This window comes from Danio rerio, chromosome 14 (assembly GCF_052040795.2).
Source record: "Danio rerio strain M-AB ecotype USA chromosome 14, GRCz13ab, whole genome shotgun sequence".
Lineage (NCBI taxonomy): Eukaryota > Metazoa > Chordata > Actinopteri > Cypriniformes > Danionidae > Danio > Danio rerio.
In genome coordinates this window covers 1,505,001-1,523,084 of record NC_141034.1, presented here as the reverse complement: position 1 = coordinate 1,523,084, position 18,084 = coordinate 1,505,001, and the positions used below count along the sequence as shown (strand labels likewise).

Here is an 18,084-nt window from a genome sequence, read left to right as displayed (position 1 = left end):
TAAATTAATAAAATATTATATATATATATATATATATATATATATATATATATATATATATATATATATATATATATATATATATTATAAAATATGAATACGTATACACAGTTATAAGACTATAAGGGTGCTTTCACACCTGTGAATCGATTCAGTTGAACCTTCATCCACCAGTGGACACCGACATTGGGCCAACTGGGTGGACCTTACAAAATAATCCCTGTATTTGGATCCGCACTTCCTCTTCAGCATCCCGTTCACATTACAAACATAATGTTATTTATAGTAACATTATTACTTTTTGAACAATAGTAAAATAATAAACAATAAATATAAAAATACTTGTGGTGGGCAAAGATTAATCACAATTAATTGCATCCAAAATATATATATATTTTTTGTAATACATGTATTTGTGTATTTATCATAATTATAATAAATCAAAATCAGTCAATCAAATCATATACTATTTTTAAGCATCATTAAAAAATCTACCCAAAAAGACTTTGAGGTTTTTGAGGTATATATGACCCATAATTATTTTGATGACGCATTCTGCGAGATCTGATGATGCAGATTCTGTGCAGGACAGACTGAATCTGTTCAGATATTAAATATCACATGACGTAGAAATACAAATACCACACTAAAAAATTGTGGGCTGACATCCGCTGCGTTTTGACTTACGAGAGAGCATGACAAATGCAGCCAACGTTCCGCCACAGCCTGAGAATTCTGGGTAATTGTCCATTAGCTTTGTAAACATCTCCCTCACCACGCTGGGAACCTGGTCCTTTATAGGGTTCTTCCTTTCTGTGTAAAAAAACCCAACCACAATTAAACTATTAGTCACGTTCACAGATATTTACAAATTCCACATTAATAGAAAAGGTTATTATCATGGCTAAAACATTTCAGCGTTGACTTAAGCAGTTTTTAAATGGGCTATTAAATAATCATTATTTTGTAAACAGACTTCTTTTACAGCTCTCCAGAAGTTAAATAGGGGAGTTTTATCATGTTAAATCCATTTAGCCTAGTAATAGCTAATAAACTGGATTAGACCATTAGCATCTCACTCAAAAATTCCTAAAGAGACTTGATAATATTCATCTTATCAAATATTACATGAACACTCCACTTTTTCTTGAAATGCAATAATTTTTACAGCTCTCCTAAAGGAAAAAGTTGAGTTTTTCCATGTTTTAATTCATTCAGACAATCTCCTGGGGCCTCATGTACGAAGACTTGCGTGCCTCTAGAAGTCGCCAATGGAAATAAAACAGACACGCACAAAAATATGTGCGTACGCCAGCCATAAAGCTGGCGTGGAGCTGCGCACATTCCCACGTTCAGTTCATCGTTAGTAAATCCAAACGTAAGCGATTCTGAGCGTGAAACCTGGCGTACGCAAAGTTTTTGTGCGTACGCAGCAATGATACATGAGGCCCCTGGTCTGGCACTTTTAGCTTAGCTTAGCTTAGCATAGTTCATTGAATCAGATTAGACCATTAGCATCTCACTCAAAAATTACTCAAGAAATTTTTGATCATTTTACTATTATGTTTTTATTTTACTTTTTTTATTTTTTACTATTATCATTTTACTATTATACATTTTACTATTATTGAGTATTAAATGAACACTCCACATTTTCTGGAAATACACTAATTTTATAGCTTTCCTAGAGGAAAAAAAAAGAGTTTTAGCATGTTTGCATCCATTAAGCCAATCTCCAGGAGTGACACTTGTTGTTTAGCTTAGCATAGTTCATTGAATCGGATTAGACCATTAGCATCTCGCTTAAAAGTTACTAGAGAGATTTGATGATTTTCTTATTATCAATTATTAAATGAACACTCCAACTTTATTTTAGAAATAAGTTTATTTTGCAACTCCCCTAGAGTTAAATATATGAGTTTTACCATGTTTGAACCCAATGAGCCGATCTTCTGGTCTAGCACTTTTATCTCAGCTTAGCATAATTCATTGAATCAGATTAGACCATTAGCATCTCGGTCAAAAATTACTAAAGAGATTTGATCATCTTACTGTTATCAAATATTAAATGATCACTTCAACATTATTTTAGAAATAAGATCATTTTACTGCTTCTCTAGAGTTAAAGAGTTGAGTTTTACTATGTTTGAATCCATTCAGCCAATCTCCAGGAGTGGCACTTTCAGCTTAGTTTAGCATAGTTCATTGAATCAGATTAGACCATTAGCATCTCCCTCAAAAATACTAGAGTTTTAATAGTTTTCCCATTATCAAATATTACATAAACACTCCACTTTATTTTGGAAATAGACTCATTTACAGCTCTACTAGAATTAAATAGGCGAGTATTACCATGTTTAAACCATTCGGCTGATCTCAGGATCTTGCACTTTTAGCTTGTTTTAGCTTAGCATAGTTCATTGAATCAGATTAGAACATTAGTGTCTCACTTAAAAATTACTAAAGAGATTTTTGATCATTTTCCTGTTAACAAAAATTAAATTAACACCCCACTTTTTTGGAAATAAGACTCATTTTACAGCTTTCCTAGAATTACATAGATTAGTTTTACCATGTTTGAATCCATTCAGCCGATCTCCTGGTCTGGCACTTTTAGCTTAGCATAGCATAATTCATTCAATCGGATTGAACAAAAAAAAAAAAAAGAAGTGGAGTAATGCTTTAAATACATCCACACTTTAAGAAATGATTTACCAATCACAGCTCTTCCAGAATGGATTTGCGTGATTGTTGATTCCTTCTCTCTTACTGGTAGAGGAGGAGGGCCCACTGAAAACAGAAAACACACAAATTAAAGAAAACATTAGCAGCTCTTGCACATTTATGACCTCTACATTCAAGTCTTGCAATATTCAGATTTAATGTGTTTGTGATTTTATTATTTAGCTAATTAAAATTGAGTTTTCAGGATGGTGCTGCAAGGTGTTATTTATATACATGACCGATACATGAGCTACACTTAGGAAATATGCATTCAAGCTAATTAATATTGTTTGTTCAAATCCCCAAATCTATGCAAGAACCACAGATATTATATGACCAGAGTGAGTAGTAACAGATACTATTTTATATTATTCATAATCCTTCGGCTTAGTCCCTAATTTATCAGAGGTCGCCACAGTGGAATGAACCGCTAACTATTCTAGTAAATCATATTATATCATATTAGCTAGGCAAACATTAAGGGATTAATCACATCCAAGATAAAAATTTGATACACACACATATATAATATATATACATACATACATACATATATATATACATACATACATACATACATACATATATACATATATATATATATATACGTATATATATATATATATATATATATATATATATATATATATATATATATATACATATATATATATACATATATATATATATATACATATATATATATATACATATATATATACATATATATATACATATACATATATATATATATATATATATATATATATATATATATATATATATATATATATATATATACATATATATATATACATATATATATATATATACATATATATATATATATATATACATATATATATATATATATATATATATATATATATATATATATATATTATGTGAAAACAAACTTTTATTTGGGATGTGATTAATCTTTACCCAGCACTATTTAAACTATAATAAGAATACAATGTAATATATAATACAATATTATATATTGTATTACTGTTTATATATCATTTCATTATATAATTTTATTATATATCGTTGTTAAAAAATCTGGAGAGCAATAAATTATATGTAATCTGGATTATTATGCACTCAGATATTATTTACTCAATAGTTGAATTGTTCACAATTCATAGATTCTATTCATCCAGTGTTGATATTTTTTCATTGACACCAAACATCAAATAAGGGTTAGCACAAAAGTAATGCAAATGCAATCCAAAAGTAGTCCGATTACATTACCATATAGAGTTGAAGTTAGAATTGTTAGCCCTTAAATAAATATACATTTTTAAAATTTAAACGTTTCCCAAATGATGTTGCACAGATTCAGCAATTTTTCACAGTATTTCCTATAATATTTTTTCTTCTGGAGAAAGTCTTACTTGTTTTGTTTCGGCTAGAATAAAAACAGTTTTTAATTATTTAAAAACATTTTAAGCTCAATATTATTAGCCCCTTCAGCAATATTAGTGTTGGATCGTCTCCAGAACAAACCACTGTTATACAATGACTTGCCTAATTACCCTAACTTTACCCTAATTACCCTAGTGAAGCCTTTAAATGTCACTTTAAGCTGAATCCTAGTGTCTTGAAGAATATCTAGTCTAATATTATGTGCTGTCATCATGACAAAGAGAAAAGAAATCAGCTATTAGAAAATGAGTTATTAAAACTATTACATTTTAACTATAAAATTGGGGGAAAATATAAAATAATTCTAATTTAACATTCATTCAACTCTATGCATAACTTTTAAAAGTTTTTAATGTGTTTATAAGGTAATACAGTTAGATTTACGCAAACGAAAATGATGCAGAAGATAAGATTAAATGCCAGCTCAATGTGTGAACATCACTTTTTTTGTTGTTGATTTTTGCATCAAAAGACAATAGCTGCAAACCCCCCTCAAACAGGAAAGAGCTTCACCGCGGTTTCAGTAAAATGACACACATTATGGGCTGTTTCGATGGGAGAGAGTGGGTAAACTTTCACATTGAATTTCAAAGTTTGCTTCTTTATATTAATAATGGAAGGGCTGACTAAGTGCTCGCATCGATTCTATGGAAAGAGTCGAGCAGAAGGTCACACGATATTATTTGCAAGCAGACAATGGAGGAAAATAAAGCAGTGCCGGTAACAGTCAGTTTAGGGGTTAAACCAAAAATCTGATCTGAAGTATTCATTATGCTTAAAACTGACATTGAAAACTGAGTTGCTGCACTCTATATTGCATTTATTTCAATCGTCATTCGATCATTACCGGTATCAGTATCTGAAGGAATCTCATCATTCTCTAGACTGGCTAGGAGCTCTTTGAGGGCCAGTTCTGATGCTTTGGCTCGGGCTTCTTTCTTTGTGGTCCCCATGCCGGTCTTATACTGGATTCCATCGATCACAGCGCAGAACGCAAAGTAAAAGCCCGAAATCCCCGCTGCTCACAAAACACAGAGAAAAATGCTTCTCTTAGAGTTTTATCTTATTTCTAGTGCAAATATCTACAACTAGACAAGCAGAAAATGTTGTCTTGTTTTCAGAAATAACGGATTTAAAATTAAGTGAGTTTTTCCTTAAAACGAGCCAATGGGGTAAGCAAAATAATCTTGCACTTGCTTTAAATAATTTTACTTACCCCATTTGCAGATTATGTTGCTTGTTTTAAGGATAAACGCACTTAATTTTGATGCATTATTTCTGAAAACAAGGCTGGTCTAGAAAATGTTTCTTGATTTAAAAAAATATAGTTATTTGGAGACAAGACAGAAAGCATTGTTTGCAGTATGAATGCATGCATGCCCTGCAGTGTAATAACAGAGATAAGGTAAAATCCAACATTCACCAGTGGTCACGGTTTCTTTCAGATCCAGCTGAAACTGCAGAACTTGTGAGAGCTGGTACAACGCTGACACCGGGTGAGTATCTCCACGCTTATATCTGTCAATCAACTCACGGGGAAGAATCTTCGGCTTTGAATCTGCAAAAGAGCAATGTTTACAAGAAAAACATGTTAAAGCCTGCCACACTTTTTCCTGTCTATCGATCCGTTTCACAAGATGTTTATGATGTGTTTGAATACATCTTAAATTCCTATCTAAAAAAATTGCAAAGAATGATTTTCTGAAATTAAACTAAGCAAGTGAAAGTCAGAATGTGAGAATATAAAACCAAATTAATGAGGTAAAGTTGGTTTATATGCACACATTTGTTCAGTGACAAGGGGTATATATTGTTTACCATACCACTTTGAAAATTCGGTCAGAAAAAGCATGCAAGTATGACTTTAAAACAACATTAGAACTATTTATTTGACTTTAAACAAAGTTGTACTTTGATAGTCATTCTCTGCTAATATGTGTTTACCATTTAGAATTGGCAAAGAATACTTTTCTGAAATTGAACCAAGCAGGTGAAAGTCCGAATGTGTGAATATAAAACCAAATAATGAGGTAAAGCTGGTTTTATATTCCCACTTTCGATCAGTGACAACTTGTGACAAGCTCCTTATATTGTTTACCATGGAACTTTGAATATTTGGTCAGAAATAGCATGCAAGAAGGACTTCAAAACAACATTAGCACTATTTATTTACCTGTGAACAACGTTGTACTTTTTAGTCTTTGTCTGCTAATAAGATTTCCCTATTTAGAGTTTGCAAAGAATGATTTTCTGAAATTAAACTAAGCAAGTGAAAGTCAAAATGTGAGAATATAAAACCAAATTAATGAGGTAAAGTTGGTTTTATATGCACACATTTGTTCAGTGACAATGTGCCTATATTGTTTACCATGCTACTTTGAATATTTGGTCAGAAATAGCATGCAAGTATGACTTCAAAACAACATCAGCACTGTTTATTTGACTTTAAACAAAGTTGTACTTTCTTAGTCTTTAGCTGCTAATATGATTTCCCTATTTAGAGCTTGCAAAGAATACTTTTCTAAAAATGTAATATTAAGGAGAAAGTCTGAATGTGCGAATATAAAACAACTTTACCCCAATAACTAAAAGAAGAGTTTTGATGCAAAAACCTCAAAGGGCCGTCTAAAATTCCCACCGAAAATTAATATTTTTCACAGCAGTCCTTTGTTTATGTTGAGATATTTCACTTTGAAGATCAGGAAAAGGACTTATTCTTTGCCATAAAAGTGGTTATTACGGAAAATACTCACAGGAGCCTGATAAAATGCTATTTTAGAGGAAAATTTTAGACATCATTTAGAGATTTTTGCATCTAAATTCTTTAAATATACCTCAGTTTTCCAGAAACACAAAAGAATGAACTGAATGTCAATGCCTAACTGATTTTGTTGTTGGGGACCAATGGTTGTCCAGGTGAACGTCTGTTATTGTTGTTGATGTCGGTGAAGTCTGAGAAAGGTGGAGGTGATGGAGAATTGTTTGTCCAGGGACTGTGGGTCATGCTGGACCCTCTGGAGCCAGAAGTCCTCATCATCATTATCTTGAGGAAAAAAACAGCTTACACGACACAAATATAGTAAGAAAGACAAAATTATCAACCTTATTGTATGTTGACACAAAAACAACTTAACATGTAAAATAATGTCGTAAATAGTATAAAAAGCAGGTCCCTAGTTACTTGGTCACAGCTAACGTTAGTTTTAAAAAAAAAATTCGATGACTAAGCTAGCAAACGTTACTTTAATCAATGACGGAGGAAAGCGCGGCCTTATCATTTAACGTTAACGTTGTCGACGTTAAAATTCGTGTATCAGTCTTCAAAATCGCATGAAACACATTTCAGTTAAATTAATATTTACGCAATGATGATATATGATATTTTTGTTACAATAAAACGGACTGAAGTGAAATAACGCCGAATCATAGGCTAGTCACGCTGCTAGCGCGCTAATCTAACTTCGTTGACGACGTTAACAATAATAAAAAAAACTAAAAACGACCTAGGTTTATTTTATCTGATCATTCAAGCATTAAAATATTATAAATACATATTTGAACGAACGCAAACACACATTAAACCACATACGCTCGTGCACTTACCGAGCGACCTCAATACACAACTGAATCTGATTATGCACACACTCAACACACAGTCACACACTTGACTATACACTAGACTGACAGATTGACAGATGAACTCTCTCTTGCACGTTTTCAATGTAAACTAATCTTGTCCAAGCCTTTGATGTGCACCCATAGGAGATTTTGTATGGAGATCAAAGTTTTATATTTAATATATATGTTTTTCATTAGTGACAGGGCTTGTTAAGGTCATCAGGAAGTAACAGTAAAGCTAGTAGTGCATAATAGGGACTCCAAAGGGGTTTTTACTGGTTACTCATGAAAACAGAGTTTTCCAGAGATGCATATGACTCAACACTCTGTGCAACAAGCTACTTTTTTCATCATGCACTAAAAATAGAAGACCTTTATTAACCACAATGTTGACATCAAAAGAACAGGAGACCCACTTTGCATGAGCTATACGTGCTTTACAGTTGTAAAGCTGTAATCTGACAAAAACAAACCCGGGTTTTTAACCTTTTGTTCAGAACTTCATCCAGTCGGTTGATGGCTAAATTATTTGTAATTGAATTGATTAAATAACATGAGATTTATGTTATATTCTATATTATTTTGAATAATATTATGTAGGCCTACTATGCTTTTATGAGATGATCATCTGAAATTAAATCAGATATAATAAAACTTTAATTTTCTCACTCAATTTCTTTTGACTTAGGCCCTATCAGGGTTCTCCACAGCAAAATGAACTGCCATATATTTAATTTAATTTAAGTTAATTTTCCCTGCTTTATCAGGGGTCGCCACTGCATAAACTGCCATTTATTCTATTATTTTTTTGTTTTGTTTTTTATTTAATTTGATTTAACTTTATTATAATGAGCAAAATTAAACAATATATGTAAAAAAAATGTGTTTTTTAAATTTATTTATTATATTCATTTATTTATTATTTATTTAATTTTATTTCAATGATCAAAATCAAACAATATTTGTAAGATTTTATTTAATTTTATTTTAATGATCAAAATCAAACAATACATGTAAGATTTTGTTTTGTTTTATTTATTTATTATTTTTATTTATTTATTATATTATTTTAATGATCAAAGTCAAACTATATATATATATATATATATATATATATATATATATATATATATATATATATATATATATATAAGATTTTGTTTTGTTTTATTTATTTATTATTTATATTTATTTATTATTTTTATTTTACTGATCAAAATCAAAAAATATATGTAAGGTTTTATTTTGTTTTGTTTTATATATTTATTATTTTTATTAATTTATTAATTATTTTTTATTTTATTTCATTTTAAAGATCAAAATCAAACAATATATGCAAGATTTTGTTTTGTTTTATTTTATTTATTTATTATTTATTTGTTATTTTATTTTAATGATCAAAATCAAACAATATATGCAAGATTTTATTTTATTGTATTGTATTATTTTATTTTAATATAATTTATTGTTTTATTTATTTAATGTTTATTTATTTGTTTATTATTTTATTTTAATGATCACAATCAAACAATACATTTAAGATTTTATTTTATTTTGTTTTATTTATTTAATATTTGTATTTATTTATTTTAAAGATCAATGCCAAACAATATATGTAACATTTTGTTATTTAATTCATTTATTATTTTTATTTTCTAATTATTTATTTAATATTTCATTTTAATGAAAAAAATCAAGCAAACTATGTAAGGTTGTTGTGTTTTATTTATTTATTATTTTCTTTATTATTATTTTTTTTTTTTTGTTTTATTGATCAAAATAAAACAACATATGTAGGTTTTTATTCTGTTTTTAATTAAACTTATTTTATCCGAAAAATCAAAGCCAAACAATACATGATTTCTTTAAACAAATGAACATTAATGCATTAATTATTATCAACAGATCCCTGGATAACTTGACGTTAATCACCCCAGTGGAAACATATGTGGTGTTTTTGACAGTGGAGCCTTATGATGAGCAAAAAAAAGCAAGACATCCTACCTCAAAGCCCACACGCTAATATTGATGCCTGGAAAAACCTACCTATCTATAAGAAAAGGACGTCACTGAAATCATTCCCCTAAATTCTGTTTCCATGCATGCAGGCACAATCCTGAATCTGGACTCGCTGTTTTTTGTATAGTGTTTTTTTATTATCAATAGTGTAAATGATTAGTTTTGCATGACCAGGCCATGTCTTGATGTGCAATGACAAGCATGCAAAGTGCAGTGTAGGTGTTTTTTGACACACTGTGGTATATGGTTTACTCAGTGGTACAGTTAAAGCAAACAGCTCTGTTGGATGTGTTGCAGATATTATCTTACATCTAATTATATATATATACATTATGTAGGAGTACTTATTCCACTTTGTCAGCTGTCCTTAATGATCTATATGATACAGTGTACCTGGCATTTTATTTGCGTCAATTGTTTCCTTAGCACTTACTCTTTCTTTCTTGTTGAATATATATTTTTGTGTGTGCAGCAACTCCGGAAGAGTACAAAGAATTAGTCGAGATGCTGGAAAAGAGCCCAGACTGATGATTAACCGCTTGTTTTTACTGTAAACAAATCAACATATTGTTAACAAAGCAGCAATAGGACTGAAAAAAGGAGAAATACTGAAAGATCGATCGTATTGTTAGAGCCACAGAGTATTGTTAATGATTTATTTTTTCATACAGGTTCTATATACTCTTACCGGCCACTTTATTAGGTACACCTGTCCAACTACTCGTTAATGCAAATGACTAATCAGCCAATCACATGGCAGCAGGTCAATGCATTTAGGCATGTAGACATGGTCAAGACGATCTGCTGCAGTTCAGAGTGAGCATCAGAATGGGGAAGAAAGGGGATTTAAGTGACTTTGAACGTGGCATGGTTGTTGATACCAGACGGGCTGCTCTGAGTATTTCAGAAACTGCTGATCTACTGGCATTTTCACGCACAACCATCTCTAGATGGAGAATGGCCTGAATAAGAAGAAATATCCAGTGAGCGGCAGTTCTGTGGGCGCAAATGCCTTGTTGATGCCAGAGGTCAGAGGAGAATGGCCAGACTGGTTCCAGCTGATAGAAATGCAACAGTAACTCAAATAAGCACTCGTGACAACCGAGCTCTGCAGAAGAGCATCTCTGAACACACAACACGTCCAACCTTGAGGCGGATGGGCTACAGCAGCAGAAGAGCACACCGGGTGCCGCTCCTGTCAGCTAAGAACAGGAAACTGAGGCTACAATTCACACAGACTCACTAAAACTGGACAATAGAAGATTGGAGAAACGTTGCTGCTCTGATGAGTCTCCATTTCTGCTCACACATTCAGATGCTCGGGTCAGAATTTGACCTCAACATCATGAAAGCATGGATCATCCTGCCTTGTATCAGTGGTTCAGGCTGGTGGTGGTGGTGTAATGGTGTGGGGGAGATTTTCTTTGGGTCCATTAGTACCAATTGAGCATCAACGCCACAGCCTACCTGAGTATTGCTGCTGACCATGTCCATCCCTTTATGAGCACAGTGTCTCCATCTTCTGATGGCTACTTCCAGCAGGATAACACACCATGTCATAAAGTGCCAATCATCCCATTCTTGAACATGACGATGAGTTCACTGTACTCAAATGGCCTCCACAGTCACCATATAATAATCCAATAGAGCAGCTTTGGGATGTGGTGGAACGGGAGATTGGCATCATGGATGTGCAGCCGACAAATCTGCAGCAACTGTGTGATGCTATCATGTCAATATGGAGCAAAATCTCTGAGGATTAAGGCAGTTCTGAAGGCAAAAGAGGGTCCAACTCGATACTAGTAAGGTGTACCTAATAAAGTGTCCTGTGAGTGTAAACACAGTATTTACCATTATATGTAATATTTTGTAGAAAGTCTTATTTTGGGGTTTGGATGGAATATAATACTATTCTGTATACTATGAAATACTATTTATTTATTTATTTAAAAATGCAGAAACTGCTGGGGATAATATTATTAGCCTCCTAAGATCTTTTTTTGATTGTCTACAAAACAAACAACTGTTGTCAATGATTTGCCTAATTAACTTAAATTGCCTTGTTAGTTAACCCTTGAAAAGTCACTTTAAGCTGAATACTAGTGTCTTGAAGAATATCTAGTCAAATATTATCTACTGTCATCATGGCAAAGACAATAGAAATGAGTTATTTTAACTTAGTTTAAACTATTATGTTTAAAAATGTATTAAAATAATTCTTCTTCTTAATTTAAACTCAGAAAATGCATAATATTGATAAAATCATTCTGCTGTCCTGACGCCTGATACAAGTAGTAAATAAGCTGATGCAAGTGAATGAAAACTGCTTTAATTATCAGACTTGATTGAACTTTTTGATTTATGACAACATTGATTTAATAACAACTTTGTGTTTTACAGGGAGGGGGAAAAATGCCCTCATTTCACTAGAGAAAATACTGTGTCTCAATTAAAACAGCTCATTTCTTAATCTAATTGAAAGCAATGCACATGGTCTTGAAAAGGTGCCAGTAAATATGGGCTCTTGTTCAATTTGTCAACTGCTTTGTGCTGCTCCCTTCTGGTGCAAATTGATATTGACTATTATTACAATAAGAAACCTTTTAGCGAGAATTCTATTAGGCAATTTGAATAAATATATATTTTATGCAGTGCATGCTGTGATCTAGCACTGCCTAATTCAGTCCAAAGAGTATTTATTCAAACCTAGAAAACCAAAGATCCAACAAAGTGGTCCAACTAACAATGAACATTTTAAATAGATTTGCTGCATTGCAATCCAAATGTATAAGCCAGGGGTGACGCGGTGGCGCAGTAAGTGGTGCTGTTGCCTCAAAGTAAGAAGGTCGCTGGTTTGAGCCTCGGCTGGCTCAGTTGGCATTTCTATGTGGAGTTTGCATGTTCTCGCGTGGGTTTCCTCCCCGTGCTCCAGTTTCCCCCACAGTCCAAAGACATGCGGTACAGGTGAATTGGGTAGGCTAAATTGTCCATAGTGTATGAGTGTGAATGAGTGTGTATGGATGTTTCCCAGAGATGGGTTGCGGCTGGGAGGGCATCCGCTGCGTGAAACATGTGCTGCATAAGTTGGCGGTTCATTCCGCTGTGGCGACCCCGGATTAATAAAGGGACTAACCCGACAAGAATATTAATTAATGAATATCTAATCCAGTATGAGACAGAAAAGTATATCCAAATTTTCAGAACACACAAAACAGTATAATGAATATCATATAATGATCTTCTACTTCATGGTGAGATTTTGTGAATGAAAATGACGCGCGTCTTTGCAAAATTAATTCACACTATGTACGGTCATACTATATTAATAGGAATGCAATCATAAAAACAAAAAGTTCCAATAGAGCTCGGGAATCGATGTCACGATCAGTTGCGGTCAGCCATGTTTGTGGACAAATGCTGGAGCGCACAATGTAAACAAATGCAAATCACAACAGAAAAAGCCAACCGTTTTATAGTAATATCCTGTAAAAGTACATTTTATTCTGAGTGTTGACCGAATAAAATGGATATATATATAAGATTTTATATAAGATTTTGTTTTGTTTTGTTTTATTTATTTATTATTTATTCATTATTTATTATTTTTATTTAACTGATCAAAATCAAAAAAAATATTTTATTTCATTTTAAAGATCAAAATCAAACAATATATGCAAGATTTTGTTTAGTTTTTTATTTATTTATTTTTTTATTTAATTTATATTTATTGTTTTATTTTAATGATCAAAATCAAACAATATATGCAAGATTTTATTGTATTGTTTTGTATTATTTTATTTTAATATAATTAATTGTTTTATTAAATTTTTTTGTTGATTTATTATTTTATTTTGATGATCACAATCAAACAATACATTTAAGATTTTATTTTGTTTTATTTATTTAATATTTGTATTTATTTATTTATTTTATTTTATTATTTATTTTTGAGTGGGGTTGTGCCCCATTAGAGCTTCATGTCTAGCAACGCCCCTTGGACTAATGTTATCTGTGTGAAAATGTGAACGTCAATGTGTGCTTGATGCTTCTATCAGTCTATGTCGCTCCTGTCGCTGTTCATTTGTGCTTCATCCAAAACTCCACATCTATAATCCTCTTAGTCTATGCTGGCATCATCTTCAGCAGCTCAAACACTCTAATGGCTAATGGACAGACGGCTGCTTCTCACTAAGGGCTGCTGTTTATGCTAATGAGATGGAGAGATGAGCACTAGTGGGCGGGGCTTTCCCCCTCGGAAGACACATACAAGGGAGAATGTCGAAGATTAACACAATTAATTCATGTTTATCATTAAAAGTTGGATATATTCACGCACTGCTGACGCACAACTGGGTTTAAACCCCTTATGAAAGTAATTTTTGCATAAAAGTTCCCCCTTAAAGTCTATTTAAACAGATATTTTAAATCGGTTCTTTAAAACAAACATTATGAAATTAAAACCTTTCTCTTGCATTAAGCCCATGTCTAACATCATCTAAATGATCTTTGCACATCTATTTATGCCGGCTATGTAGAAAGTGGAAACCAGTGCAGAGGATCAGAAAATGATGAATGAATTATAATCAAAGAAATCTGAGATGTGTGATGATAAGGTTTGACCTACATAACCTGACCTCAGAAACACCACAGGAGCATCCGAGGAGCCTTTAAACCGTTCATATGAATGTTTTGATGTGTATTGTGTCATTTGCAGCTTATACAAAGAGATTAAGGGCGACACAGGGGTTTGCACTGTCGCCTCACAGCAAGAAAGTCACTGCTTCTAGTCCAAGGACTTCCAGTTGGCATTTCTGTGTGGAGTTTGCATGTTGTCCCCATGTTGGCGTGGGTTTCCTCCGGGTGCTCCGGTTTCCCCCACAGTCCAAACACATGTGCTATAGGGGGATTGATCAACTAAACTGGCCGTAGTGTGAATGAGAATGTATGGGTGTTTTCCAGTACTGGGTTGCAGCTGGAAAGGCATTTGCTGTGTAAAACATATGCTGGATAAGTTGTCGGCTCATTCCGCTGTGGTGACCCCTGATGAATAAAGGGATTAAGCTGAAGGAGAATGAATGAATGAATCAATCAATGAATCAATGAATGAATAAAGGGATTAAGCTGAAGGAGAATGAATGAATGAATGATCGTCTTGTCTTTTGGTTTCGATTTAGCAACCTTTCAGTGACCTTGGTGGGTTTTTTGGTCATCTGACGCCTTTATTAAAAATATGGAAGTCTTACTTCCCGGACTAACATCAGTTCCTTTGTTCCAAACAATGCGAGGATGCTGTTATTCATATTCGGTGACAAAACCAAAATATGCTTTTTACTGTGGGACCATTTATGCTGTATCCGTTAAGGCTTTGATCCTGCTGTATAAATATTTTAACACCGATACACATGGGAATAGAAGTTGTTTATGATAATGTCTTTTTTGCTTTGCATGCGTATCAGGAAACATGCAGAAATAAAAATGATTATAATAAACACAAGGGAAAATTCAATCTTTCAAAGTGGTGAACAATCCGGGAAGCCCAGCCTATGTATGGTATATCCGTAGTGCTGTGTTTAATAGTTTTACAATGTGTTTACTGTATTTAATTCTTTTTTTTTTTTAATCACAGACGTTATTTTTCCCCCACTGCGAATACCATTAAAACATTACAAAATATATGTGTTTTTACTATTAAAACCAGTTCATTTTAACAGTCTCCAGTGTGTTTGTGACATGTAATATTAGGATTTACACTACCTGACAAAAGTCTTGTCGCCTATCCAAGTTTTAGGAACAACAAATCATAACTTGACTTCTAGTTGATGATGATTTGGTATCAGAAGTGTCTTATATGAAAGGTAAAGGCCGCTAGATTACACTTATTTGAGCTCAATAAAATCTGATCATGTCTTGATGTTGACTGATTTGATGAGGACAGTGCGGTCTGACTCTGCTCAGACTAAAGTCTCATCACTGAACAGAAATAATGTCCAGTATAGAATATAAAGTCCTGCTGCAGTGGAGACAGAATGAATATCGTGTCTGACTCCATCATGAGCTTGGAGGACTGCATCCATACATCTCTGACATGACTCAAATCACTGATTAATAAAGTCATCTGGAATGCCAAAGAAAGTGTTCCTGCAGGATCCCAGAGTTCATCAAGAGTCTTTGTGTTCATCTTCAGCGCCTCCTCCTTCATCATGCTCAATAATGTTCATATCTGGTGACTGGGCAGGCCAATCCTGGAGCAGCTTGACCTTCTTTGCTTTCTGGAGCTTTGATGTGGAGGCTGAAGTATGAGCAGGAGCGCTATCCTGCTGGAGAATTGTCCCTCTCCTGTGGTTTGTAATGTAATGGGCAGCACAAATGCCTTGATACCTCAGGCTGTTGCAGATCTCTCGCACGCCTCCATACTGAATGTAACCTCAAACCATGATGTCTTCTTCACCAAACTTGACTGATTTCTGTGAGAATCTTGGCTCCATGCGGGTTCCAGTAGGTCTTCTGCAGTATTGGTGATGATTAGGATGCAGTCCAACAGATGTTGCCTTGACTCCGCCCCCTTGTCAAATCAGGGCCACAAAGTGAAACTCGCAGAAACGTGAAGTGCAAAGTGAAAACAGCATTGCAAACTCACAGTGACTAAAAAGTGAATCAAAATGAGCGTTGCAATTGACATGAAATGTTTTGCAAATATATACAGTTTTTTTATTGCAAATATTTTATTTTATTTTTTGGCACTGCTTGATTTTTATTTGCAGATCGTTTTTTGTTTGCAATGTTAATTTTTATTTGCCTTTGCAGTTTACTTATTTTTGTTAGCAAAATTAACGTTTATTTTATTTTTAAAAATTATTTGCGATTTTTGAAGATTTACATTTATTTATTTTTTGCTCAAAACTTTATTTTTTGTTTGCAAAACTTTTCTTTTACTATATATATATATATATATATATATATATATATATATATATATATATATATATATATATATATATATATATATATATATATATATATATATATATATATATAGTTAATTATTTAATATAATCTAAACTTTATTTTATACTGTTTGCTTATAATTAGATGTGTACTGTATATTAAATGTTGTGAAATATATAATTAAAAAAATTATTACATTCATTTGTGTGGCATTTTTACACTTCAAAAATGCAATATTGTACAGACATTATATTATCAGACAGGATTGTTAAAATCTTGTTTTTTGAATTTGATTTTAATGTGCACGTCTTTGTGAATCATATTTGGTAAGTAAATACATACAGTACAAATATAATAATGCTATAACAATCTAATTATTTGATTTTTTTCATGTAAGTTAAGCTGCTGTGAAACAATATTCATTCATTCATTTTCTTTTTGGCTTATTCCCTTTATTATTCTGAGGTCGCCACAGCGGAATGAACCGCCGTTACACTTGTAATAAATAACATACAAGAAATAAAGAACCTACAACAACAAAAAAACTAATATGAGACGATTCCCATAATGAACTTTTTTAATATTTTAAAACTTAAAAGCAGTCTTATATTCCGTGTCGCGTCCACTGATCTATATAGAATTATATTATTATAATATTTTAAATCAGTTGTCGCGTCTCGTCAAATTGCTGACTTTTATTGCATCAACCGGTTGTTGGTGAGACTCTTATTCTGCCACACACAGTTTCCTCTCATATGGCTGAAGATGGCGAGCGGATCGGGGCCCGTTGCTGCTCTCTGGACCGAAATCAACCGCTGCGGACAAAACGGAGACTTTACTAGAGCCTTGAAAGCTGTCAACAAAAGTAAATCAAGAACATTACAGTCACGTTTTTGCCCTGATGTTTTCACCGGAGATATAAATCACTGTTTAGCTCAGTTGTCCCCTGTAGCATGTGTCTAACCTGCAGTGCAGCAGATCCGCTAATATTCTGTTTATTTAACACGTATGACTGATTTTTATAGCCAAAAGAGGTGTTCAATTGGATATTATGACTCTTGAAGCGTGTCTTCGTAGTTTTAAAGACTTTCTGGAGGTTTTTAAAGGGTCCGTGTGAGTGATTACGTGTCATAAGGGGTTGGATTAAATGTAAAAAGGCTGACAGATGTCTTCGTTTTGTATTCTTGTTTAAAGATCCAAATGTGTTTGTGTTTTTATATTTAATCTTACTTCATGACATTATACTGTCATGTGTACAAGTTTTAATTTGGGAGATGTTACATTGTTGTTAACTAGGTGCGAGTAATATGACATAAATTTCACGATATATAATAATATAGTAACATT

At 32.7% G+C, this 18,084-nt stretch overlaps 3 protein-coding genes across 10 annotated transcripts in view; 2 read left to right on the top strand and 1 right to left on the bottom strand.

Annotated features, from left to right (window-relative positions):
• Window positions 1-7,807, bottom strand: part of adad1 (adenosine deaminase domain containing 1 (testis-specific)) — an 80,600-nt gene extending 72,793 nt beyond the window's left edge. For 3 of the 6 annotated variants that reach the window (XM_087280617.1, XM_087280620.1, XM_087280619.1), the window contains exons 1-6: window positions 7,759-7,798; window positions 7,039-7,215; window positions 5,579-5,713; window positions 5,003-5,173; window positions 2,716-2,790; window positions 688-813 (exon numbers count right to left, since the gene is read on the bottom strand). In XM_087280617.1, the coding sequence (XP_087136743.1) occupies window positions 688-813; window positions 2,716-2,790; window positions 5,003-5,173; window positions 5,579-5,713; window positions 7,039-7,195 (664 nt within the window). In that variant the 5' untranslated portion in view covers window positions 7,196-7,215; window positions 7,759-7,798. Of the gene's footprint in view, window positions 1-687; window positions 814-2,715; window positions 2,791-5,002; window positions 5,174-5,578; window positions 5,714-7,038; window positions 7,216-7,758 lie in introns of all 6 variants that reach the window. The other 3 variants (XM_087280618.1, XM_087280621.1, NM_001290213.2) reach the window with 2 other exon arrangements.
• Window positions 1-18,084, top strand: part of rgs14a (regulator of G protein signaling 14a) — a 438,366-nt gene that overhangs the window by 42,209 nt on the left and 378,073 nt on the right. The gene's annotated exons all lie outside the window — the stretch shown is intronic.
• Window positions 17,491-18,084, top strand: part of srp72 (signal recognition particle 72) — a 24,369-nt gene continuing 23,775 nt past the window's right edge. For all 3 annotated transcript variants that reach the window (XR_015507066.1, XR_015507065.1, XM_087281108.1), the window contains exon 1: window positions 17,491-17,602. Coding sequence is in view for 1 of the 3 variants with exons in the window: in XM_087281108.1 (XP_087137234.1) it covers window positions 17,503-17,602 (100 nt within the window). In the remaining 2 variants the exon portion in view is untranslated. The remainder of the gene's footprint in view (window positions 17,603-18,084) is intronic.